This window comes from Pagrus pagrus, assembly GCF_965226575.1.
Source record: "Pagrus pagrus genome assembly, chromosome: 12".
Taxonomy (NCBI): domain Eukaryota; kingdom Metazoa; phylum Chordata; class Actinopteri; order Spariformes; family Sparidae; genus Pagrus; species Pagrus pagrus.
In genome coordinates this window covers 2,031,411-2,057,264 of record NC_140196.1, presented here as the reverse complement: position 1 = coordinate 2,057,264, position 25,854 = coordinate 2,031,411, and the positions used below count along the sequence as shown (strand labels likewise).

At 43.3% G+C, this 25,854-nt stretch overlaps 1 protein-coding gene across 8 annotated transcripts in view; it reads right to left on the bottom strand.

The window, feature by feature from the left end:
• efr3a (EFR3 homolog A) overlaps window positions 1–17,395 on the bottom strand; it is a 111,894-nt gene extending 94,499 nt beyond the window's left edge. The window contains exons 1-2 of one of the 8 annotated variants that reach the window (XM_084370039.1): window positions 17,357–17,395; window positions 13,848–13,951 (exon numbers count right to left, since the gene is read on the bottom strand). In XM_084370039.1, coding sequence (XP_084226165.1) covers window positions 13,848–13,857 — 10 coding nt within the window. In that variant the 5' untranslated portion in view covers window positions 13,858–13,951; window positions 17,357–17,395. Of the gene's footprint in view, window positions 1–2,141; window positions 2,236–2,311; window positions 2,448–13,847; window positions 13,952–14,026; window positions 14,229–14,249; window positions 14,357–14,407; window positions 14,473–17,356 lie in introns of those variants that run through there. The other 7 variants (XM_084370040.1, XM_084370037.1, XM_084370036.1 and 4 more) reach the window with 7 other exon arrangements.
• Between the last annotated feature and the right edge of the window lie 8,459 nt (window positions 17,396–25,854).

Sequence of the window (25,854 nt, the reverse complement as noted above, 5' to 3'; positions counted from 1 at the left end):
TGGGTTTTATATTCAAGAGAGAGTGTGTGTGTGTGTGTGTGTGTGTGTGTGTGTGTGTGTGTGTGTCAGAATGAATGCATGCTACAGCAGCAGAGTGTGTGTATGTAAAGAGATGCTCTCCTGCTCAGTCAGCTGTTGTGTCATGTTTATTTGTGTATGTTTTGTAAATGTGCGTGTGTAAGTTGCTGTATATTTTACAGTCAGCGATTCTGACAGTAGGGTGTGTGTGTGTGTGTGTGTGTGTGTGTGTGTGTGTGTGTGTGTGTGTGTGTGTGTGTGTGTATACTGTTTGTGCTCTTCTATCTTTGTGAGGACTCATTTGAGTTTTTAGCGTGAGGACCATGTTAGAGTCCTGACATCTTCAGGAGGCCGTCAGAGGTTTAACTCCTCCTTTCAGAAACAAGGTCAGAGCGCGGTCACAGTCGGGTGAGGTTTATACTTTTAGCTGCTCCACATGCATTTAAATGAGGGTCCTCACAAGTACACAAGTACAAATAAATGTGTGTGTGCTTGCAGCAGTGAGGTTGCAGAGTGGGTGGGAGGAGCTTAATTGAGCATGAAAGACAACAGATGACCTCTGGTGCTTCAGCGCTGCCGCCAATCAAACATCTGCCAGCCGGAGGCTCAAGGGCGACCGCAAACGAGCCGAGCGGCCACGTAGCCCTTCATGCTCAGATTCACCTGTGGACACAATCTGTCCTCTGAGGAACGTTTTATTTACAGACGTCTACGTCTCTGTCCACTACACCAGTGTCAGAGGGCTGAGACGGCTTCTGGTGTCAGTGGAGCCTCTTTAGTTAAAGTGAGTCAGCCCAGTCTGCAGCATATGAGGCTGGCAGTTCACGTTTCTGCAAACCAGACACATCCAAGGTTGACGTCTGTAGCAAACGTGCGTCATCACATTCACATTGTGTGATTATGAGCCGCAGTTCGAGCCACAACACTCGGCAACACCGGCTACTTTTCACAGCTAGTCGGACCATCTCCATCCATGATCATGGGGACAAAACCAGGTATTTTAAGCCAAACCAAGTGTTTTTTGTGATAAACCAATCCAGAGTATAAGCACAGTGTTGTGACAAGAGAAACAAAAGATTCAACCAAAACAAACGTAAAGTTGCACCGTCTAGTTTTAACTCTTTACAGAAACGTACTTGGCTGACATTTACTCTGGAGATCGGGTCGGATATTTCTAGGACTGTTTAAATCATTTCTAATGAGAAATGATTCAAAAGATGCAAATGAGTTTCAGCTTACAGACTTTTTTAATATCTGGATAAAAGTAATTACTGATAAGTTCCTGAATAAACAATTATGAGCATCTCCTGCACTTTACTGGTGGGTCGAGGTTTACACTGGTCCAAAGCTGATACAGAGTCCACTTGGATCCACCTGGGTATTGGACATTATGATGTATGGACATCAGCACCACAGCAGAACCTCTACTGTGTGATTACCGGTCCCCACAAAGCCCAAACTTCAAAAAAAGCAACTCAAGTCTGTGTCAAACTTGACGTGAAGCTTAACCAGGTCAGATTTTAGAATTTTAAAAACTTTTCAGGGTTTTAAGGTAAAATAAGTGATGATTATACACCCTGTGGACACAAAGACATAAAGTAAAAGCTATATTCAGCCGTATTCAATATATCCAGAGTATAAACAACATGAATTTAGAGGCATTTCAAACTCTCAGGACCTGAAATCACGTGTCACTTGGTCCCATAGAGACACTGCAGCAGCTGAGGTGAATCAGCACGAGCTCTGATTCATAAAAACAATAACGAGAGCAACAAATCATCAATCATCAGCCTCATATCCCCTCCCTCACTGTTACGACGGCATGAAATCTGTGCTGTCGCACCGATTGGTCCTGAGGTGTGTCTGTAAAGCTTAACCAGGCAGCTGATTGGACGGTGGGGATGAGTGGGCTCGACGGTTCAGGCACCGAGCAGATCAATGGCCGCCGCCGTGCAGGCTTGTTCACCGACACACAGACCTGGACTCTGTTAGCCTCCCTCACTCTATCACTGTCTCACACACACACACACACACACACACACACACACAGTGGGGTACTGCCAGGCTGTGCACACACACACATAAATACTGGCAAGTCACAAATTACAAAAACAGCCCCCTACCCGACTCGTTGTTCTCTGAATCCATCTTGGTGGAGGCGAAGTGGAGGACGGCCTGCCAGGTGGACCTCGATGCCTCCGTCTCTCTCTCCCTCTCTCTCCCTCTCTCTGTATTTCCTCCCTCTCTCTCCCCCCCTCCCTCCCCCCCTCACACACTGACTCTCATCTCTGACCTTGCAGTGTTTGTGTTTCCCCTCGCCGGCAGCAGCAGCAGCAGCAGCAGCAGCAGCAGCAGCAGCAGCAGATCTGCTGAATGATGCTGCAGGTGAAGCTGCAGCGCTGCAGAGTCCAACAGCTAAAACACTCAGAACCGCCTCGGTACCAAACGCCCTGCACACACACACAAATCAAGATACACATGCACAGATCACTGCAGAGATGACATGATGAGTGTGTTTTCCGTGAATGTGTGGGTTTATGTGTGTGTGTGTGTTGGGCCGGAGGTGTTTTAATCATCCTGATTGAGTGTAATTATGCAGATTTATTGAAAGGGGCGGCTGCTGAAGGAATTTAAAATGCGCGTGTGTGTGTGTGTGTGGGCCTCTGCGGTTGTGTAACAGACAAAGTTTTGTTTTTTTTCGATGTGTGTACGTGCTCGTGCACCAATTTTGGGTTTTCCGACCTTGAGCATGAGGACATTTTTAAAACATCTGGAAAAGGGACAACATTTTTAAAAAATTAGGACATTTTGTGAACAAGAGGACAGTTTTTTCCTGATGAACTGGATGTTTAGAGGAAAGTAAATTGGGGTAAAAGTGGGGAATTTCAAAAGGTGAGACCTTTGAGGAAAGTGAAGAAATGTTAATAAAGCGTGGCATTTTCAGAGCCATGACATTTTTGCAAAGTGAGACATTTTGATAAGTGATGAGCTTCTTGAAACTGAGGATGATTTGGGGGAGTGAGGACATTTTAAAACGAAATGTGAGGATATTTTTGGAAAGTGATTCTGAAAATTGAGTATATTTACCAAGAGTGAGGGAAAAGGAGGTCGCTTCTGGAAAAACACTTTAAAAGTACAGTAGTTTGTAGTAGTCAGGATTTTAGAAATTGTGTTCAAATCTTCGGTTACAGTCAAACGCGCGCACGCGTGTGTGTGTGTGTGTGTGTGTGTGTGTGTGTGTGTGTGTGTGTGTGTGTGTGTGTGTGTGTGTGTGTGTGTGTGTGTGTGTGTCACAGATGGCAGCAGCAGATACCATCATGCCACATGCTATTCAGACAGCTCGACACTAATTTTAGAGTCTGTGAGAGCTGAAAACAAAACTCACATTGATGCTCGATTTCCTCAAAAAAACAGTTCTGGTCTGTAAACGTAATGTAATCTGTAAATATTCTAAAAATAAAAAGGTTTTTTTTCGCCGACTGAAACTGATTAAGGTCTCATGATCCGTCCTGTAACCACTGGTGGGTTTTCTGGTCTGTATTTGGTTTCATCAGTGTTGTTGTCTCTTTATTCTTCATGTGAGACGATCAGTCAATAGGATATTCTGTCATGTCCACACATTTTAAGGAGTCACCAGTGGAAAAGAGCTGGAGAGCAGCGTTAAAGAGTTCAGCACCTTTTACTGCCAGAGCGGCTCAAAAAGCAAATTAAATTAAATCTAAAAAAGGCACTTTTCTTTTCTTCGAATCAATTAGTGGCAAACTGAAGGAAAACACCTTCCACTTTAGTCTCTCTGAGAGACACACAGGCTGCTGAATCACATCTTTTGGATTTTTTTATTTGAATTTGGATTCGTGATTGTGGCCAGAGTTCAATAACAACCCGACACATTTCAGCCAAAGACACTGTGACGCTCTCAAAGTCTCAAATAATCAGTAAGTCCATAAAATGACAGCAAACAAAAATACTGAGTGCAAGGTGACGTCTTTAAACGTCTTCTGTAGATATTCAGTCAATGTTTTCAATTCTACATTTAAAATTGAGCTTCAATTTCGATCCACTACTTTTTTTATTTGCACGTCAAAAGTAAAAAAGAGAAAATTTAAACCAACGATCTGCTGCTCTTTACAGATCCAGATGCAAAAGTCTATTATTGGTGGAGCCATCAGTACGTTTAAAAAGGTGCTGAAAAGAGCATTTTTCATGCATTTTTCTTTAAAAAATGACTCTAATCAATTATATATTTTTTGCCAAATGCTCTTATGACAATTGAATAATCAATCAATGATCAACATTTCAACGATGACATCCTGGCAGGTTTGTCGCTGTGCCTGCAGATATCCCTCAACTGTGTCTCATAATGTTATAAACCAAACAATAAGCAGCTCGGGGTCTCCCTGCTGCCGGTGAGAAAGCCTCAGGTCAGTGTGTGTTCAGACATTCCTTCCACAGACTCAACAAACGGCATCTCGCATCCAAAAAAGGACAGACTGCAGAGCCGGAGGGACGGCGCAGCGAGCGGCTGGACTGCTGCCGCGTCCGACGCATGTGACCTGAAAGCTGAGACGTGATACGAGGAGAGGCTGACCTGACATCCAGACCACAGGCGGACAGTCGTCTTTACACGCTGGGTGCTTTTCTAAGCTACAGGAACAGAAATTTAGCACATGATAATGAGATGAAAGGCATTGTGGGAGCTGTAGTTATCATGAGAAAAGGTGGATATGGAATAGTGTGAGTGAGTCTGCACCACAAACAGGCAGCAAAGAGAGAGCGTATGAATGATTTTTCATAGCATGTCGTTCCCTCAAGTGAGGATGAGCAGGTCAGACCGACATATCAGGATGAAATTGGTTTTCTATTGAATACCTGAATACTGGAAAACAAACATCCTCCACCTTCTGAGATACATGCATACTTCTGTGTGTGAAGAGGAAATGCATTTTCACTCTGGGCACGACGTCCTTTAACTGCTCAGCAAAATGGAAATTTGAACATCTGTTATCAATCATGATCTCCAGAACAGATTCTGACTGGACCTCGTGATGAGACTGTTCTGTCAACTACTGTCTCAACATACTCTGAATCTTAAATAACATGCATCTTCCAGAAGGGACTCGTCACTCTTATCTCCATATTTCAGGTATGAGATGGATCGTCTGTATCATCTTTGTCTCCAGTATACAGTGTGTTGAGTGTGTGGAGTGTGTTTTTGTTATTATAAATGCTTTCTGCTGACACATGCATATTATTGGAGAAACTATTCCTACCAAACACTGTGCATTTTGTTATCACTGAGCCAAAATGGGAGTCAAAGTCTTCCATCATTTGCATGCAAATACTTTGTCGTCCCCTGCACATGGAGGAGTGTTTTTAATGCTAACACACAGTCATTTCATGTATAGGAGTAAAAAACAGGACAGTGTTGACTGAAGTAAAGCAGTTATTTTCCTGCTCAGCCTCAGTCCTGCTGCTCAACATCTCTGTACCGACACCTGTCTGTCTGATGTCGATAGAGACACAAGCAAACATCCGACTACAAAACACGCCCGAGGAAAACTGTAAAATCCTTCAAAGAGTGCAGGAAAAGCAGTAAGCCGAGCGTCACACAACAAAGATAAAAGCTTCCCTCGCTGCAAAGATGCGACCGGCGGAGGAAACAGAGGGAGGCGCGTCTCCTTTGAAGTTATATTTAGGCCAAATCCTCCTTTGCAGAACAAACCGTCTTCCACTGTGCATACAAATCACAGCCAGCGAGCGAGGGAGGAACCGTCCTAAGAGCACAGGAACCGACTGCACACGTACAATTAGCCGGCGGAGCATCAAAACAACGCCGGCCCGCTGGGTTTGATTGACTTTGATTCTTTCAGCATCCCAAGCACTCCTGTTCCACCTGGGACACAGCATGCTGGGTGACTCGGTTCTGGAAGATGTGAACACACAGAAAACCTCCCTGCAGGTGGCCCACATCCATTTAGACACATTTACAACACAACTGGAAATGTAAAGCTCTTCCAACACACGTGGGATGAAAAATAAACCTCAGAGGATCAAATTTTAGCAGCAGGCAGAGACGAGGGAACAGGACGGATTCAGAATATCAAATATGTTTTTGTGTTTATGTTTAGTTTTTAACCAAACTGCATTTTATATGAACACTGCTGCATTCCCATTACAGAAATCAGCTGCAAACTCCGATAGCATTACAGAGACGGCTGCGTTTCAAATTCAGTATGTGTCAATCCACTGGATATTTTTAACAAGACATCAGGACGTTTTGTCGTGTCTGTTGGGACAGAACCGGGTACTTTAAGCTAAAACTTGATCTGTTTCTGACCCTGACCAAGTGCTTTCTGTGCCTGAACCAAACCAGACTATAAGCACAGCATTGTCACAACATACAAGTGAACCTTAAGAAATGTAAAGTTTGAACACACCCATCTTTAAAGGTGTTATTGTGTTGGTAAGGTACACTAACTGCAGTTTTAATCATCGCTGTGTTGTTACTTCAGTGCTGCCTTCTCCCTCATTAGTTTTCGGGAGCAATCACACTTCAAGTGACTCATTCTCAGATTGCCGGTAGAGAGATTGTTGCTTTTCTTGGATGTCTAGAAACAGAAGCCTTTTACAGAGGCGTGACGGGACGCATCATTACGTTGACATCTGTGTGTTTTCTTTAATGTTTTCCCACCTGTTAATCTAAACATGTATCCGCCGTCTGTTGATAATCATACGGATGCTGTTGACATGACATCATCAGTAAACAGCGGACCCTGTCTGGCGGCTCTGTTACTACCTCTGGTGCAGATCAGAGGCAGAATGAATCTCTCCCCCATCCCGCCTCTGTGGCTTTCACACGTAACAGCGACGCAGAACATCGGTGCATGAGTCCCGCCTTGAAAAGGACAGTGTGAGTGGGTCTACAGATGCTGGGTGATCATGTGGAGCTACAGCTGCAGATCCAACGGTCACAGTCTGTAAGAACTGTGAAAGAAAGTGTCACTGTAACTGCCAATATACTGTTGTGCAGACAGAGTGTCCCACTGGGAGACAGAGGAGTAGCTTCAGGATAGAAATGAAGTCGACTCTGTCCTCCTTCAGTGTGCAGCTTCTCTCTGGGAGCAGATCACTCTGCAAGGTGAGGACAACACCAAGGTCTCGGCACAGTAACAGGGAATTTAGAGAGTATTTTCCAACGGGCATTCATCCATCCCTCCCTCCCTCCATCCATCCATCCATCCATCCATCCATCCATCCATCCATCCATCCATCCATCCATCCCTCCCTCCCTCCCTCCATCCATCCCTCCCTCCATCCATCCCTCCATCCCTCCATCCCTCCCTCCATCCATCCCTCCCTCCCTCCATCCCTCTCTGCATATGTAACCATGTGCTCATCTGACTGGCTGTTCCTTCAGTCTGCAGCAGCCGCAGTGAGAGTGAGCGACGGAGGGTCTGTCCTACATAATGACTTAATTGAGGTGGTTAACACTTTGAGGATAATGAGAGCCTCTAGACCACAACAGACCCAGGAGTGAGAGCTGCGAAGTGGAGCAGCACACACACACACACAGACACACACACAGACACACACACAAAGGAAATCAGTGTCGATTATTAATAGCAGCTGCACTAAATGTAGCAGTATCTGTCCAATTTCATGTGGCTGGCTCCTGCATCATTAGTGTGTCATCCTTCACTTTTCTTTTTACATTTTTTGGTTTCCTAGATCAATACCGAATTTTCATTCTCAACATTAAACCAAAAAATAAGTCATTTTAAGAAGATCGACTCCGGTTTAACACGGACAGTTGGTTGGTACTTTATATCTCGACTTACTTAAAGATGTAATATGTAACATTTCTGCATTAAAATGTCTAAAAACAACGAGACTTGTGTTCTGATTTTTGTTGAGTTGTGTACTTCATTATCTCAAATGTCCAGAGAAATTCATAAGTTTACTCAAAGGAACGTTTCATTTTTTCACCTGTTTCTATACTTCCAGCAGACAGTCAGAGCTCATCTCTCCCTAATCAGACGACTCGATACGTATCTAGATACACGGGCTACGATTCTGATCCGGTTCGGGTATGATATGATACAACCCGATACAATTCTTTGTTTCATGAGAAGAGTGAGAAGGTTATGGCTGAATTTCTACACTGAGGTTCACCATATTGTGCAAAAACAGATATTTGAATTAATCAAATGAATTTGATATAATCACACAGCACAAGTCATTCAGGAGTATCAAGCTAAGGCAGATTCAAATGACGTTAACAAGAGGAACTCAAGCTGTTCAACTTGTTCTGATCTTTGCTTTAATCTTGTGTTAACAGTCATCACTACAAAACTGTCTCAATATCGATATCGAGGTGTCTGGTCAAAAATATTGTGATATTTGATTATAACATCGAGAGGTACTGTATATATTTTGCATAACTTGATCATAGCCTACAGATATTGTGCTATTATTCGCCCAGCCCTTTCTTTGCCTGAGAGGCGGTGAAATAACGTTTATTGATCAGAAACTCTAGCGAAGACCAGCAACAGCACAGAGATCACTCAGTTCATACCCTCTGCAGTGTATCTGCCCACATCACTAACATATTCAAAAACACACACTCACACACACTCACTGCACCAGTCTGTCTCATTGGCCCATCAGGGATCAATGTAGAAGGTGTTCCATTACCACTAATGTAATCAGCAGTTTACCAGTGGGAGTAATTACAGACACGAGGGCCACAGGGCCGCAGAGTCCTTCAAGCTGCAGACGCTGCCCGCAGCGAGACTCCAGCATCCAGACTAGGGCTGCCACGATTAGTCGACTAGTCACGATTACGTCGACTATTAAAATCGTCGACAACTAATTTAATAGTCGACGCGTCGTTTTTTTTTTTTTTAACTTTGTTTTCTCTCTCTGCTGCGGCACCTTCCACTGCCGCGTCTGCCTTTCTGTCCTTGACACACATGCGCAGTAGTGGTAATCTGGGTCAGCCGTGGGGTCACCTGAAGTTATACCAGACGGGCTCTCTGGTATCAGGGCTACCCGGCGGCAACGGAGCTCAAAAGTGTGGGAGCATTTTAAGAAAACTAAAGAGAAAAGTGTGCGATGCAATATCTGCAAGACAGAACTCGCCTTTCACGGCAGCACAAGGGCGATGCACGAGCTCCTGAAAAGGAAGCACGTTGTGGCTGACAACGACGATGAAAAGGGACCGGCGTCTCGTTAAGCTAACTGGCTAGTTAGCTGCTAACATTAGCGTAAACAGAGAGCTAACTTACTACTTACTCATATTGATAGCTGTAAACGTTAACATTAGCGATGACGATTTGATTCATTAGCCTTAAGAACAAGAGCCTTGTGCAGTTTGGGATTATATAGAGTCAGAGTGTAGTAAAGTTGAATACAGTTCGTTGTGAGCACTGAGCACAAAATGCACTGTTGTTATATTCAGGGATGCAAACAGCGCGCCGAAAAGCGCAACTCGCTTTTTTCGTGGCCAATTAGGTGACTTGTGTGAATCGTTCAGATCCGAAGAGTTTTTGTTTGGGGGGGGGGGTTCGTCTCAGCTCGGGTCAGTAAAATTAACAGGCTGACAGTGACAATCACGTGAAACTGAGGCGAACTCATTCATGGTTGCCTCTGATTATACTGATAATAGTCTACCTATTAGTTTCCAATGTAGACGCGCAACATGCGTGCTCACAACCCAAAGCGGCGTCGTTTTCCCCCCCGTGCATGTCCGTGGAGCTGTGCGCCGCGGACGTGCACGGTTCCCTACGTTGCTGTGTCAGGCAGGTGTTTCCCACGGAGCTCTGCCCCCTTTCAAAGGTGAAGGAAGCCCTCAGTGGAGAGACGTTGCCTCCGCGATGTAGAATGTGTTTTATAGAAGAGAAACACACATTTCAGGACCTCTGACTTGTATCATCAAAACAGACACAGAAACAAACACAGAAAGCTGAAAATCACCGGACATGTCTGCTGGGATTATACAAATCAACAGTGTAAAGTAGAGCTGTCAAGATGTATGCAGTAGTTAATTATTGCATATCCTACTGTACCTATCACTCCTATTGTTTCTGATGTACAGGTGCATGAGAATGTCATGGGAGAGTTTATTAAGGCCTATGTCACTAGTAGTTAGCATATACCTTAAACACTTCAAGCTGAAAGCTAATGATTGTTATATAAGAGCAGCTGCATGCTGGTACGATAAACTGTATGTTATACATTCAATTTACGTATGATCCGATTAGTCGACTAATCGAAAAAATAGTCGGTGATTAGTCGACTATCAAAATAATCGTTTGTGGCAGCCCTAATCCAGACACATCAGCAGTCTGAAATACCACCTCCAGTGACGGCTCCCAAACACGACCAGCCCATCTCCAGGGAGACTTTTCGGGCCACAGACGATGATTTATCATCCTACTCTGTGCGTCTCGGCAGCCAACTGGGTTTTTAGGGGAGAATCGTTCTCCAGTAAAAACAGCAGCTGGTTACCTGCCAGAGAGCAGCTGCTGGAGAAGGAAGCAGAGGGCACCTAAAGTCCAACTTTCCTAAAATAGACACACTGTCAGACGTAGCAACACACACACACAGACAGACAGACACACACACACACACACACTTTCCGAAGCCTTGTTTATTTACGCTGCGCTCCACTAGGCATGTGCTCGAGATTAAAGAGGTCAAAGTCGGGATGGAGGCATCACAAGGACAGAAGAGACGATGGAGGCGGCTGAGGGAATCAGAGGACTTAGAGAGTGTTGGATCGTCGTAATGCTTCTTATGTTGTGTTGTATTAAGAGGATCTGTGAGCAGCTGACAGTAGCAGAGACTGCAAGACAACGGGGAGAGTGTTGAGTTATTGAAAATAGTGAGTCGAGGTTTGACTCACTCCAGACAGACTACAAAACTCCTGTCAGATGGATTCCCTGAGACTCCCTGCTACGATTTTTAACTATCACGTGCTGCAGTGGAGCTGCACGATTAAACGAAATAATATCCAAATCACAATTTCTCCACTTGCACGATGTAGTGTGACGTATGTCCGCTTTACGATCTGCACGTCCTGTTGCTGCTGGTGCCGACTCTCCAGTAAACGTCTATAGTTAACTTTTCAAATGTTTTTGATCCTTTAAATAGATAACCTATGCCGACGTTAGCTAACCACGCTAACGTAAGGTCAAAAGTGAAAGTGACTGATGTACACTGTCTTGTGAAAGCCAGCAGTAAAGATCCGACCTCATTGTTTACATTTCGTGTCGTAATCTTCAATTACAAAAGACCTTTCTTCATCTTAGCAGCCAGCGAGGCTAGCTGACAGGCTAACCTCACTTGTTAAAAACACCTATGTGATTACCTAAAGGATCGTAGATGATAAAAACATGATGGACGAAAATGAACGGTAAACTATCAATCAATCAAAACAACAATATACACAAAGTGAACTGTGAAAAGTGAAGTTAAGATAGTGAAGTACTGTAGTGCTGCAGAGATACAAGTCTTGTTCTCCAGATGTAAGAAATCCTGTTTGGTTGGTACAGACTCCACTTCCCCTCATCTTGAATCATATCTGTCAAAATAATTGCAATATGATTTTTTTTTTTATCGTATTGTGCAGCCTTCACTTGGTTTCTCGCACCTAAGTGATAAAGCAGGTAAAACATGTTCACTTTTAGTCTCAGATTGAGCCGACCACATTTCTGACCCTTGACATGTAAAATCACAAGACTGTTCAACGTCCAGCTAAACTGAGAAAGTGATCAGGACTGACCTAAAGGTCCAGATATGTGGAGGAGCAGAGAGGGAGGGCTGCTGTTTGGCTGCGGTGAACGAAGGATAATAATAGAGTGTAACTGCAATAAAGTTTTTGATTAGACGCTGTAAAATCTGAACAGTTTGCCTGACAGTCACAGTGTATGTTTACAACCCTGCACATGATTTTTATTGTACCAGAATGTGGCATGTGAGTTCATTTCACCTGCCCAGGTCGGGTCCGACTACAACGAGTGGCAGTGAAGTACTGCCCTTTAATTGTCACAAACACTGGTAGTGATCAGTAACAGCTGCAGGAAAAGCTTCACTGAAAATCACAAACACACCCTAACAAGAGAGTGAAGTAAGTTATTATCAACGTTATGAAGAGATTAATAAATCATTAGATTAATCACTTCCACATCATTGCTTTAATTAGCATCAAAATATTCTTCACCATCTTTGCAATTAACAACTTGTAACCTAAAAAAGATGCAGAAAACTAGTGTAGTATAAAGTACCCAGAAGTCATACTGGAGTAAAAGTAAAGATATCGTGTTAAAGTATTGTGAAAGTCACACATACGAAGAGTACTTGAGTAAAAGTCCTAAAGTATCTGATATTAAATGTACTTAAGTATCAAAAGTACAAGGAAAATCATACATATATTTACATGCAAGTATAAACTGTATAATACTGATTTTTAGCCTGGCTGATTAAAATGAAATGAATCACTTCAAACTGCTCTACTGCGGCTGTGGTGGAGTGAAAAGTACAATATATGCCTCAAAACTATAATGGAGTGGGAGTATAAAGCAGCATGAAATGGAAATACTGAAGTAAAAGTATCTAAAAAGTTACACTGCATCACTGCAGAAAGTACAGAAAACTATCTGTTACTCGGATTACTTTTTGTTGTAAGGAGAAACACCTTAGTTCTGCAATTCAAGTAATCCATTATTTAGTTTCTAAATCAGAAAAGTAATCGTTACTTAAAAAAAAGTTGCTGTCTTTTCCTTTTGTCGCCACAACAAACAAAATAAAACCCCTGAAGCCTCGTCTCTACTTCTGTTTCTGTTTCTGTCCTGCTGCTCATCAGCTGGCTGCGTTGTGTCGGTGCGCATGCGTAGCTAACTAATTCATTGTAAAGAGATGACGGAGAGGACAGTGGCAACTTTGTGGAAATATTCCCATTGTTTTGAATTTTTGGGCAAAAAAAGAGAAAGAACAGCATCACAGTGAAATGCAACCTGTGCCTGGAGGATAAGTGCTTGTTGTATTGTTTGCATTGAAACAGCTGTGTCTAACACCGTCTGCCTCCACATGTTCACTGTCAGACTGTTAAAGTAAAAAGCAGTAAATGTTATATTGCGTCTGTCAGTCCTGTTACAAGGCTGCAGAGTTACTGATTGTAGGCCCGGAAAAAAACACGACAAAATGTCCATACATTCAAAAGGTGCATGTACAGCTGGCTACACAGCATCTGAACAACATAACCCACAATTACTGTAATTTGTGGTGATGCTAAAGTACTTTCCCGACCTCTCTCATACCACTTTCCCACCAAAACCAGCGGGTTTACACAGGTTTATAAAACGCAGGTACACCCGCTAATATCACCTGTTGACCCCATTCCCAGCTGACTTATTAATAAGCCGTACAGCAAAATAATCAGTTGACAACTAATGTCACAGAATCATTGTAAAAGTCAGTTTTGAATCATATCTGCCAAACTTTAATGAGTGTTGTTTGTGTTTTTAACTGCATGTCAGACACAATAAGACTACAATAAGTTATTATGTAGACCAACAAGTGGAAGTATTTCCTGGAGCTTCATTAACAGGCCGACAGGTGACACAGGGACAACTGATGCCTTCAAATCCCGCACACAAGCTGTGACAGTGAACGCATCACTGCACTTTTTTTTTCATAACTTCGACCCTCGTGTTGTTATAATTAGCCAAAACGGTGACATTAAACGCAACACTTACACACTCGCGTGTAATTCATCAACACACACATTCACTGTCTCACACACACACACACACACACAGTGAGCTTACCGGCTGGCATCCTGGTGCTAATGTACCGCAGTTCCTCCTGTGCTGAGCAGCGATTGGTCCTGTTAGTTAGCCTCCATGTAGCTTCTCCTGCCGCTCCTCGTCACCTGGTATCGGAATGTAACGTTAAATCACCTGTTCGCGACCTGACACGACACGTTAAACGGGCCGTTTTCACTCACAACACTGAGACATGAACCGTCTTTAACGAGCTAAAGCTGTCCGCCGCGACACCGACCAACAATCCTGTAAACACTGGTTGTTAACACACACACACACACAACAAAACAACGGGCATTAGCTTCGGGAGCTAACAGTCAGTGGAGTCCGGAGGAGGCGGCGGGTCGGCGGGGAAACACACGGAGCCGTTGGTGAGACGTTTGAGGGACGAGCCGGTGAACATACCTGTAGGTAAACAGCAGCCGCAGATTAACTCCTACACATTACTACAGTGCTTCCTGCTTTACGGTGACAGACAGGCAACACGGAAGTGTGTGTGTGTGTGTGTGTGTGTGTGTGTGTGTGTGTGTGTGTGTGTGTGTGTGTGCTGCAGCTCAACATACACCGACCGTGGAGGAGCCGGAGCCGGCTAATTATAGCTGCCCGAGGCGGTGAGAGGTCCACCGTGATCGGCCACCGTGGAGATGTAACCAGCCTGTGTTTCATAATGAAAACATTTACACACATTTAGTCTGAGTTCCCTGTTAAAGGATGTGAATGGATGTTGTTTAACACCCTCTTACATGTAGTCTCATCAATCCATATGATTTTACATTTAATATCAACTTTAAACGGAGCTGGAGGAAGTGTTAACGTCATTTATTTAAAGGGTAACTCCACCTATTTTACACGTTACAGTGTGTTGAATGTCCTAAACTCAAATGAGCCTGTAGTCCAGATGAAATGCGACAAATTTGAGGTGAATCGTTCAGTTTTTCATGAAAGTTTAAGAGACGGAGCCATGTCGCAGCCACGGCGGCCATCTTACCCTCCGCCATAACTGAATGATGTATTTTGTGTCGTATCTCCTGAACCACACCTGATGACACAGGTGAGGTGATGTCTGCCCCGATGTTTTGATGGTCAAGGATCACAATGAATCCATAAACAACATCGTGGATTGTTCAGATTAACAGTAAATGGTGAATTCGGGTACAGTATGTTGTGATAACGACACTAGATAATCCAAGCAATTATATTATGTTGTGGATGATGAGTCCTCTCAGTCCCAGTCTCCATCACAGTGGACGAACCTGACACAACTACTTTATTGAATGTGCAGGTCACTTTTTCATTAAGACTCTTTATGTTCATGTTTTATAATCTGTCCAATGTGACTTTATCGTAAACTAATCACATCGCTGTGCTGAAGCTGAACCTCCGTCTCTGATTGATGCCGTTCGTGCTTAATTACTCGACCGTTTACTCTGAGCTGAGAGGAGGTGAAAGCAGCTCGGTTTGCATTATTAGAAGGCAGGTCAGCTCAGTTTATGTGTATTATTAACATTAAAACAGCCTCTGCTATTGTAAGGACACTATGTGGACTGGGGTGTCCATATACTTTTGGCCATTTGGTATAGTTTTAGCTCTGCTCTGCTACAGTAACACGGTTATGTGGTGGGTGTTAGCTGTCAGTGGTCGTCTGTAGGTCAGTGGGTTGATCAAACTTCTATGTTTAGGCCACTCTTTCTAAATCTGTACACAGTCATGAAGTCTTGTTAATCTCATTAGGACCACTACCACTACGCACTGCACATAGTTTGGCTGAGAGAAACAAAAGGTCCTGCAACATCACGAATGATGGCACAAGAGGATATGTTGTCATAAAGATCACCATGAGACCAAAACTGTCCAACAGAACAGTGATTATCTAAAACTTAACGACATTATCTCTCAGAGCTGGGGTGTAAATGTTTGTGAAAGTGTGCCGGTTGTGCTTTTTAAGCTCTTAAGGACCTTTTCTGGGCCGACTGACGGACTTAGAGGTGATTAAAGGCTTTGGCCTCACAGATGGCGTGCCCGGCGTCTGTTAAAGTCAAATGACAGACAGCAGCCAGCAGCACCCCTGCCCGACAACAAAAAATAAATAAAAACTTGAAAAAAAAAGATCCTGTTTGTGTAATTACTCTAATGCAGGGGCGTCCACATGTCATGTACAGAGTGACAGAGGTGGATCTGCACACAGGCTTAAAATAAAGCAGGAACAGGGAGGGATGGGGGGGGCGTGTTGTGTTTACTGACCAAACATGAACAGATTTAGCAGTGAGCATCACTTCACTGTCAACCATCAGCCACAACACAGAGGCTTTTTTTAGTATTAATATTATCTAACCAGGAAGGTGATCCACTCAGACTGATGTGTTTACTGCTGAAACAGGATGCAGGGGCAGGACTGAACACTGGGAGGGATCACCTGGCATCTGAACCAGTCAGGTGTCAGTCGGGGAGCGAGAGACAGTTTGATTTGATGAGCCAAAGAGCAAGAACGTAATAAAATAAAACGTTTTTAGTTAACTGATGTGACACACATACCCAGTGCTCTCTAGCAACAGGTCGCATGTCGAACAAAAGCTGCATTCACAAATCACAGGAAGTGGTTAAAGTGGTTTTAAAGTCTGCTGCCCACGGCAACAGTCTTGAGCAATGCCGGAGATAAAACTGGTGTTTATCCTCAAAGACGTAAGTGTGTGTCGGGATTAAAGATGTTATATGTGTAACTTCTGCTTTAAAATGCCAGATCTTTGTGATTTATGTTGTTGAGCTGTGTCAGTAAACGTGTTTCCATGAAGCATTTTGAAGAATATCGCGTAACGCTCGCTTGAGGTGGTTTTAAGTCTTTTGTGAATCAGAGTTAAAGCACAAAACGTTTGATGGAAACCGATTTGCAGAATAAACTCATGGCTGATCAGCTGTTTCCGCTGTCTGCAAGCAAGTCTGTGAGCAGTCGGCACGTGTGGACCGATGGCCGCCGTCTCCGGACAGCATGCAACATGGCCGATGCTAGCTGACATGCAAGAACAATTACAACTTGCTCTGTGGAAAGTAATTCCTGCTGACCTCTCTCCATGTTGTCCCCTGGTTTGTTTACCTGTAGCCTCTGTTTACTCCCGTAGCCACGCAGCCTACACCGCGTCATCCTCTGATGAAATTACTAGAGCTCAAATATGAACATGTTGCTCGATCCAGACACACAGAGATGTAAAAAATGAAAATGTGTGGTCCACAGAGTTACATGGACAACTGGTGACTAAGCTTTGGACAGAGTCAGGGAAGCTGTTTCCCTAGCTCACAGTCTTAATGCTAAGCTAGGCTAACCTTCTGATTTTAGCACATACAATATGAGTTTGGCCAGAAAATCATTTAGAAAACATATTTATTCTTACAATAAAATGTGGCGTGCCCTTGCCATCAGACATGAAGCACAAAATGCCAAATTTAAATAAAAAAGAAATCTCAGCAGCTGGCCGGGTCTCTCTCTGGTTTTTGTGCTATTAATGTGTTAAAATACTCACTGATATTTGATGTGGTGTCACTTCAGGAGGCAGCCGTGTGCTCTGATCCTCAGCAGAATATTGACAAGAGTAATCAGCCGTCAGGTGAAGTCAATGAAACGTTCAAGCAGTCGCAGTTTTCTCATTAGCTGCTGATTGTCTGGCTGCTCGGGGATGTTTTTGGTTCAGAGCGGCAGAACCAGTTTACTGGTTGACGAGTGGATTCTATGAACAGACACTCTCTTGATCGTTATCATCTATTGAAGGCCGACAGTCGATAGTTTGAGCAGAAGTCTTTATACTTTTAGTGTTTCCACGTGTTAACTGGGAGTCAACGTTGTCCAAAAGTCTTGATGCTTCTGTGAAAATGATCTTTGTCAGTTTTGCTGATATTCAATTACTGTTCAGGACAGGAGCCAGCGGACATCCAGGATTTATTGATCCTGACAATACTTTCAAGAGTGATTAAAGTTAATCTCTAAGATCTGTAAGTCATCATCCCTCTTTGAAGACGACTACTAGTTCTCATTTAAACCCATATTCCATTTTTCCATTACAGGAACTTTAATGAAATGTAAAGTCACAGATTGTGCTCTTACATCTGGTTTGATCAGTTTAGGGGGAATTTTTTGGAGTTAAGTTAATTTCTGCTGTAGTTTCACAACATCGATATTTTACTGCGACTGTTATATTACCAGAGCGATGAGAAATGAAAGAATGAACAGAGCAACTGGACAAAACATTGGGTGGACGGTTGGATAAACAGAGTCACTAAGTAGTTTAATTGCCTAAGCCTAACCAGTCTGTGATCCTACGGCAAAGGTCCAGAACGCCTTTTGCTTGCACACTCTAACAGTCATGTTGTGTGTTCATGTGTTGTCATTATGATCAGAATGTGTTTCCAAGGAAAGTGATGGGTGACGGTCCACCGTCCTTGTTTTCTGCAAAAATATCATCTTAATTTTGTCTGAAAGCAAAATGAGGCTTCAGATTATCACTTGATTTATCTAACTAAAGACTAAATTTGACAAATCAAGTGAGTATCTTCCACAGTTCAGTCATTTTAGCATAAAATTCCCTCGCTTGATTTGTCTTTGACTGCTGAAACCTCATCTGACTCTTCAATAAAGCTTTGAATACATTCTTGTTCCCCATCATTTCCATTCAGAGCTCACTGAATGTCCAGCACGATCAGGAGGAATGATCACAACAAGGTCCTTCATGGTTCAGGAACGATCCCGTTTGGTTCAGAGAAGTGTTGATGTGAGCGTTGGTAGAAAATGGGATGCAAGCAGCAGCCTCCCACTTCACAGTCAGAGACTTTGCAACATAATTATGAACTGATCAAAGTACTTTTATTCCTATACTTAACCACACGGTCACCATAGAGATAGCAAATCAGAAAACACTCACATAGATCATATGTAACATCTAATGGCTTGGCAGCGTGCTGTCAAACGATGTCTGATGTGTGCTAGATGGTTCTGGAGGCCGATGGCAATCGACCTGTTTTTTGTTTTTTTCATTTAGTGTGGAGGCGTCGTTGCCAAGCACTAATAATCAATATGGAGGAAGAAATCAGCTGTGAGAAATGACAGGATGTACCAGAAGATGTCACAAACTTGTAGAAGCAGCACAATGGGAAGAAAAGTCAAGGCTGTGAGCAGAAAGCGTAATCCTACCACGAGGTCCCCCAGCGCTTTGTGGACTACCGTTATAAAGCCTTGAGTTTGGTGTCAGTCTTTGCCGTGTTGGATTTTAAGGAGCCAGAAGTGACCATATTTGGATAAGGGGGTGGAGCTGTGCAGGAGACCCTGATTGGATCTGACTACTTTAGAAACTACTTTTAGACATCCAGTCATTCATTGATTTATTCACCCTGCACACTGATTCTTGGTCGGGAAGAAAGAAAATTGCCCCCAAAAACTAGAATATCTGTTGGAACTGCAGGAAGAAAAACATTTGAGCCAGTTTCTTCAGATGAGCTCAGGTCTGACAAGAGGCTGCGATGTCTTACTGCGTTCATCACTGTGAAATGTGCAGTATTTTATTCTTATGAAGCTCAAAATCACATTATCGCTGTAGTCAATTGGGTGAAAAGCTTTGTGAACGAACATTAATCGGACGACAGGGAGGAACAATAAAAACCTCGCTTACACTTCTGTGAAGTACAGAGGACAGCAATTCACTCTTTTATTAAAACACTTTGCAATAACACTTCCTGTGCTGCACAGTCAAAATTGAAATTTCCTCACACACATATTTCCTCCTAACATTTACCTGTGAAACGTCCCTCACATGAAAGGGAATAGAGGAGTGTATTTCTATTGCAAACACACACACGAGATGCAATCAATCTGGCACTCACTTTCACACCGTCGCCTCTGCGGTGCCCAGAGATGGAGGTGAAAAGTGCTGTCGAAAGCCTCAGTTTGCACTTCAAAGGGCTGTGTGGGTGGAGGACAGACGCCCGCGGTGAGCTGCAGCACAGTCATGAAAGGAGCGGCTGCTGGAGTTTAACCTCCCCTGAAACGTCCTCAGCGTCCATCAAACACCAGATCAACCCTGATGGATGTTTAACATCCAGCCTGCAGGTGGTTCGGACGGACAGGTCCGGTTACAGTCAATATGTATTTTAACCTTCATGTGTTTTCACAGGAGGGGGTTATGCAGAACTGAGGTGCAGGTGGATTTAAGGTGATTTAGGCCCAGTTCAGATCCGGTTTCAACATCAGTCCTGAGAGATCAGATCACAAGTGGACGGCTCTAAGTTAAGATGTGAACGAGACGCTTTGAGGACGCATTTCAGTCCACATTCAGAGGACGTCTGGGGCGCATGTGACCACAAGGGCCACCTGTTCAACTGACGTCCTCTGTGAAACAAGAAGAAGAAGAAGACGAGGAGGAAGAGGAGAAGCCACAACAGCAGGCAGAATGGATTACACACTGTGTGATTTCCATGTGGTTCATTATGATGTAAATGATGTTTGGGCTCTTTTAACCTGCCAATGTTAGCAGCAGATGTTTGAACCAGTAACCACAACATCACCAGACTCCCTTAACAAATGTGGTGATTTTAAGAGTTGCTGAGTTAAAACAAACTTTCTAACGCAGTGAAACTCTGTCTCTGACAGACTCTGAATCCTTGTCTCCTTCTTGTAAATTCAGCATTAAATGAAAACAGTAAGTTGTGTGTTTCCTTGCACAAAGTGTCAGTTTGTGGCAGCATGGCTGTACCAGCCTGTCTGCTTCTGTGTCTAAAGTGCTAAAGTCTTACCTGCCAACATGTAGCAGCTGTTTGAACACACTGTTTACACTGATTTCACCATTTACACTCAATTTATGAAAGAAGAAACATGTTATTGATCTAAACATGTCACATTTTACAAACACACTAAACAGTAACCAGTATAGGCGACTTCTTTGTCCCCAGACTCCCTTAACAAATGTGTCAGTTTAGTGAGTTGTTGAGTTGGAGACACTTTATAAACTGTGTGAAACTCTGTCTCTGACTGATTCTGACTTATTTGTTCTTTGCTGTAAGATGAAAACTGAAGTATTTCTTGCTGCTGCTTGTCGGTGAACTCAACTGTAAGATTTGAGGTTGTGAGTGGTGTTAATGGGTCTTTCCTGTACATGATGGCAGCTTTCATCTTCCTCTTCTTTTCCCCTCAGACACTCTCAGTTTTCACAGTATCACCTTCGGCCTCCCTCCTGTTATATCCCTGTAGGTTTGTTTGGATGGATTTTAAGAGCCGGCTGACATCACTGCAGAGTCGCGTCTGGACTCGACCTGACAAACCTGTAAATCAGCTTCATGAATGAGCAATCCTGACTTCATCACTAGAAGGAGTGTAGATGGCAGACGAGGGTTTGGTTGGAATATTTTCTTTCAACAGATGTCATGAGCAGCCATCCATAAACCCATCTGTGCGTATGACTCAGTCTCTGCAGGACTAACAAGTTAAACATTTACATGCAACTAACTTCTTATCATTATCGATTCATCTGACAATTAATCTTCTAATTAGCTGTCACTCATCAAAACTTCTAGAGCCCAGTGACTTCTTCAAATGTTTTGTTTTCATAAACCACGACCAGAAGCCTGAGAAAACATGAATAAAACCACGTCTGTGAACATTTCAGCCTCAGTCAGGTTGACAGATTTTCATCAGCAGTGGTGGGTGTTTAATCACGATGGCAGCAGCTCAGACGACGGCACATCTTACATCTTATTCCTTACACCCCTCGTGGCAGAAATTACACACTGTGTGTGTTTCATTCAGAATCAGAATCAGAATTCCTTTATTTGTCCCGCAAATGGGGAAATTTCTGTGTTTCAGCAGCCAACGGTCAGGAATATTACAATAAACAATAATAAAAGTAAAAAATAAGCAATATGATAAAATAAAAAGATAAGAAATAGAATAGACTGGTATATTATTTACAATATGAACAGTGTAATTATACAGTGTGGGCAGTAATAAATATGGGTATTAAAAATTGTCCAGTTAGTGCAAACCAAAATGAGAATGAATTAAAGGTACACTCCCCATGAATGTTGTCATACATCCCACAAACACAATTAACATAAAGTTTTATTTTTCATCAAGGCGAGGAGAAGACGTGAGGGCAGGTACTCATGAGTTAGTTTCTGAAAATGTCAATTGATTCTGTATTTGAAGAGACAAGTCAGTGATTGCTTCAAATTACTTAACAGACAACTTTTTCACTTGAACTTCTGAGACAGATTGGTTGGTTTAAAAAACTCACCATCTCCGTATCAGAGCTTATAAAGTTGTTGTTAAGATGATCGCAAACAGAGAAACATGCTCATTGTAGTTTATATTGTCAGGCTCTCCTTTTCACTCTGCTTTGGTCTCCTCCACCTCCTGAGAAGAATCTCTGGCTCTTTAGCTGCTGGATGTTTTACTTTCTTCGTCTGCCTGCAGCAGTCGGTGTGTTCGCAGGTAAAGTCTGCAGTGGTTTCTGATGAAAACAGCTGCCAGCGGCTGGAAACACTGAGACTGAACCAGACAGGAAATCTGTTAAAAGAGGCTGAAGAGATGTGGAAGTGCAGAGTCGGTGACGGATCTCTGTGATTTCTCCAACGTTGTATTTAAAAACTTGAAGAACTTTTTCCATCTAAACTTACTCGTTTAGCTTTGTCAGCTTTAAATCACTTTTAGCCGGGAGTCTCAATTCATCACTTACACTAAAAAACCGTGAAAAATTAATAAGAGAGAAGAAAACTGTTCTGCACTCGGTGTTTAGTCATTTCACCCCCGTCAGATGTGAAAGGTGTCTCTGCTGCGGGCTCCGTGCTTCATCGCACGGCTAAGAATAGCAGCGTTTACATCAAGGTGAGACGGGAGGTGAGGAGGAATGAAAGCAGGTGTACCTGTAACTGTGAGATCAGAGGTCTGCAGGGAGGAAAAGTTTCAGGAACAGCCAGATCCCGAGACTGAGATGATCCTGCAGAACAACCTGCTCTGTTCGTTAGGTTTATGATTTTGTCTCACAATAATGAAAACACACAGCTTCTCCTTCTGTCATTAACTTGTAATCTACATTTCAGAGTGCATCTTGCAGTTCAGAGTCTGAGCGCTCTGTGTGAGTTATGGCTCGCTGTTGGACTGTTGGCTCTGATGGGTCCGGTCCGGTCGGTGACATCAGAGCCGATGAGCCGAGGACGCAGGATTCCCACAGCGCGGAGAGAAAACACCCCGACTTCAGTTAATGTGCCTGTGAGCCGTGGAAACTCTGAAAGCAGTGAGTCATCCTGCGCACAGGGAGGATGAGAAGAGTCTGAGGGGGAGCGAGGAGGAGGAGGAGGAGGAGGAGGAGGAGGAAAAAGTTAGTTGAGAAGCAGACAGGTGGAGGGACGACGGGTGTTTGATCACCTGCTGAGACACACGAGTACACACACACACACACACACACACACACACACACACACACACACACAGAGGACTTTAATGACTTCTCTGACTTTTTAATTAATATTTATACGCTCGTTATCATGTAATCTGCACTAAATCTTCAGTTTGTCTTGTTTTCTGTTGGACCCTCTCCTGATTATTATGATGATTATTGTTATTATCCTGCATTATTATTCAGTGATTGTGACTCCAACATTTCCTCTTTAAAGATGATAACAGACCACATGAGGCAACTGGTCTCAGAGAAACTGGCTTCAGAAGGACAAATCATCAAGAATTATTATAACACAGCACATTTAAAAGCTTCATGGTTCTGGTGCAGAGGGACTGATAAGGAGAACCTACAGTAACCACATTTCCCACCTTAGAGGGCAGAGTTGAGCTGCCGTCCTGCCGGGAGCTGCTGTACTCTCACATGTAAACACTGAGCCACGTCACGCACATCTGACAGGAGGCTGGATTACACTGAATGTAGGGCAAGAAGAGCAGGAAGAGACGAGAACTGCTGCAAAGAAGGCAGACAAATATTTGAGTGCATCAATAAACCATGATGAGCTCTTAAAGTGAATGTCAGTACCCCCTGTACAAACTGTTGTGTGGAACAAAAAGCTCTTTTTTGACATTTTGCAGTTAGTTAAAGTTAAACACAGCTGTTGTGTCAGAAAGCGATGTTGAAATGGGTTTTTACCTGCGAGCAGTAGTTCAGTACCAGAGGAGTCTGTCAAGTTGAAACGTGTATCCAGGGATTCACAGAAGACTTTTCCTTCGACAGTGAATATTCAGGTGCATCTCAAAAAATTTATATATCATGGAAAAGTTATTTTTTTCCCATAATTAAAATGAAAAAAAAAAAAAAATTCCAGTTACAGCTAATGAAAATCAAAATCCAGTATCTCAAAACATCAGAATATTAAATGAGACCAATCAAAAAAAAGGATTTATAATAGAGAAATGTCCTGACCTTCTGAAAAGCGTGTTCATTTATGCACTCAATACTCAGGGAAAAGGAAATCAGCGTCCCCGTACTGTACGGAGAGGCAGCTGGTGACTGGTTTGCTGACCGTGGTATTGATTGTCCAGCCAACTCAGCTGACCTGAACCCTGCAGAGAGTCTAAGAAGGAAGACGAGAGACACGATTTCTTACCTTTTTAATTTATATTGTTCATTTTTGGCTATTGTTATTGTTTCTTTGTAAATATTCTGTCCTTTGGCTGCTGTGGCAAACACATTTCCCCGTTGTGGGACAATAATTCCGATCTTGAGACTGAACAACACAGACGAGCTGAAGGCCGCTGTCAAACCAGCCTGGGCTTCAGTAACACCTCAGCAGTGCCACGGGCTGACGGCCTCCACGCCACGTCGCACTGATGCAGTAATTCATGCGAAGGGAGCCTCGACCGTGTGCTGAGTACATAAATGAACATATTTTCCAGAAGGTCGACATTTCTCTGTTATACATCCTTTTTTTTGATTGGTCTCATGTAATATTATTTTGAGATACTGGATTTTTGATTTTTCGGGGCTGTAATCTGTAATCATCTACATTTTAACAAAACAAGGCTTGAAATATTTCACGTTATGTGTAATGAATACAGAATATATGAAATATATGTGTCACTTTTTAAATTAAATTACGGAAAGAAAAAATAACTTACAAGCCGAACGTGTCTTAAAACTTTAAAAATGTGATTTTCTGAAGGGTGCAGAAAAAGAGAATCACGTTGCACGAGGACGCCGACCCTGCGTCCCCGGTCTTCTTCTAACAGACGTGGCGTTTGTTATGAGGAGCTGCAGACTTCAGGTGGATACAGTCAGATACTCTGGGGTCAGCTGCCACCACAGAACTGGGTCATAATGGTCTCCCAGCATCTCCCATTGAATCTGCTGACATTCTGAGTGGGAGGCGATCCGACAGTCCGTCAATACCAAACAGTCTCCTCCAGCTGTTTCCCAAAGACTCCTCGCCGCGGTGCACCGCTGCCTGCTCTCTTTACGTCCCTCGTGTGGACATTAGACACGTCTGAGCTGGAGAGACGAAACATTCGATTAGATGTTTCTGCTGCTTTTTTCCTTTTGAGTTCTTTGTCTGCCAAATCGTTTTTCTTATTCGAGTCGCAGCCGGCGCTGAGGAACCCTTTGATTTCTCATCCCTGAGCTAGTTGACATTTATTTCACAAACACTTGACATTTGGAAATGGGCTCCCTGTGTGAGCGCTGTGTGTGCACACTGTAACCCCCCTGTCCTCTCACACACACACACACACACACACACACACACACACACACACACACACACACACACACACCCCGTCTGGGCCATTAGCAGCCTTTGTGTAGAGCAGCTGGATGGTCGGCCTGTCTGCTGTTTTCAGAATTAGCAGTCTGACTCAGTTTGGACTGAACTCTGCAGAGGATTCAGCTGAACTCAGTCTTTGCCCTGAAAGAAAACCATGACCCCGAGTCCAGACTGCAGGTTCTGTCTCGTACGTGAATCTCAAAGTGTTAAGCAGCGATGGAGAAACATAACTTTAGCTTCCTTTGATAATGAACCATCATGAAACCCCAAAATAATAAAC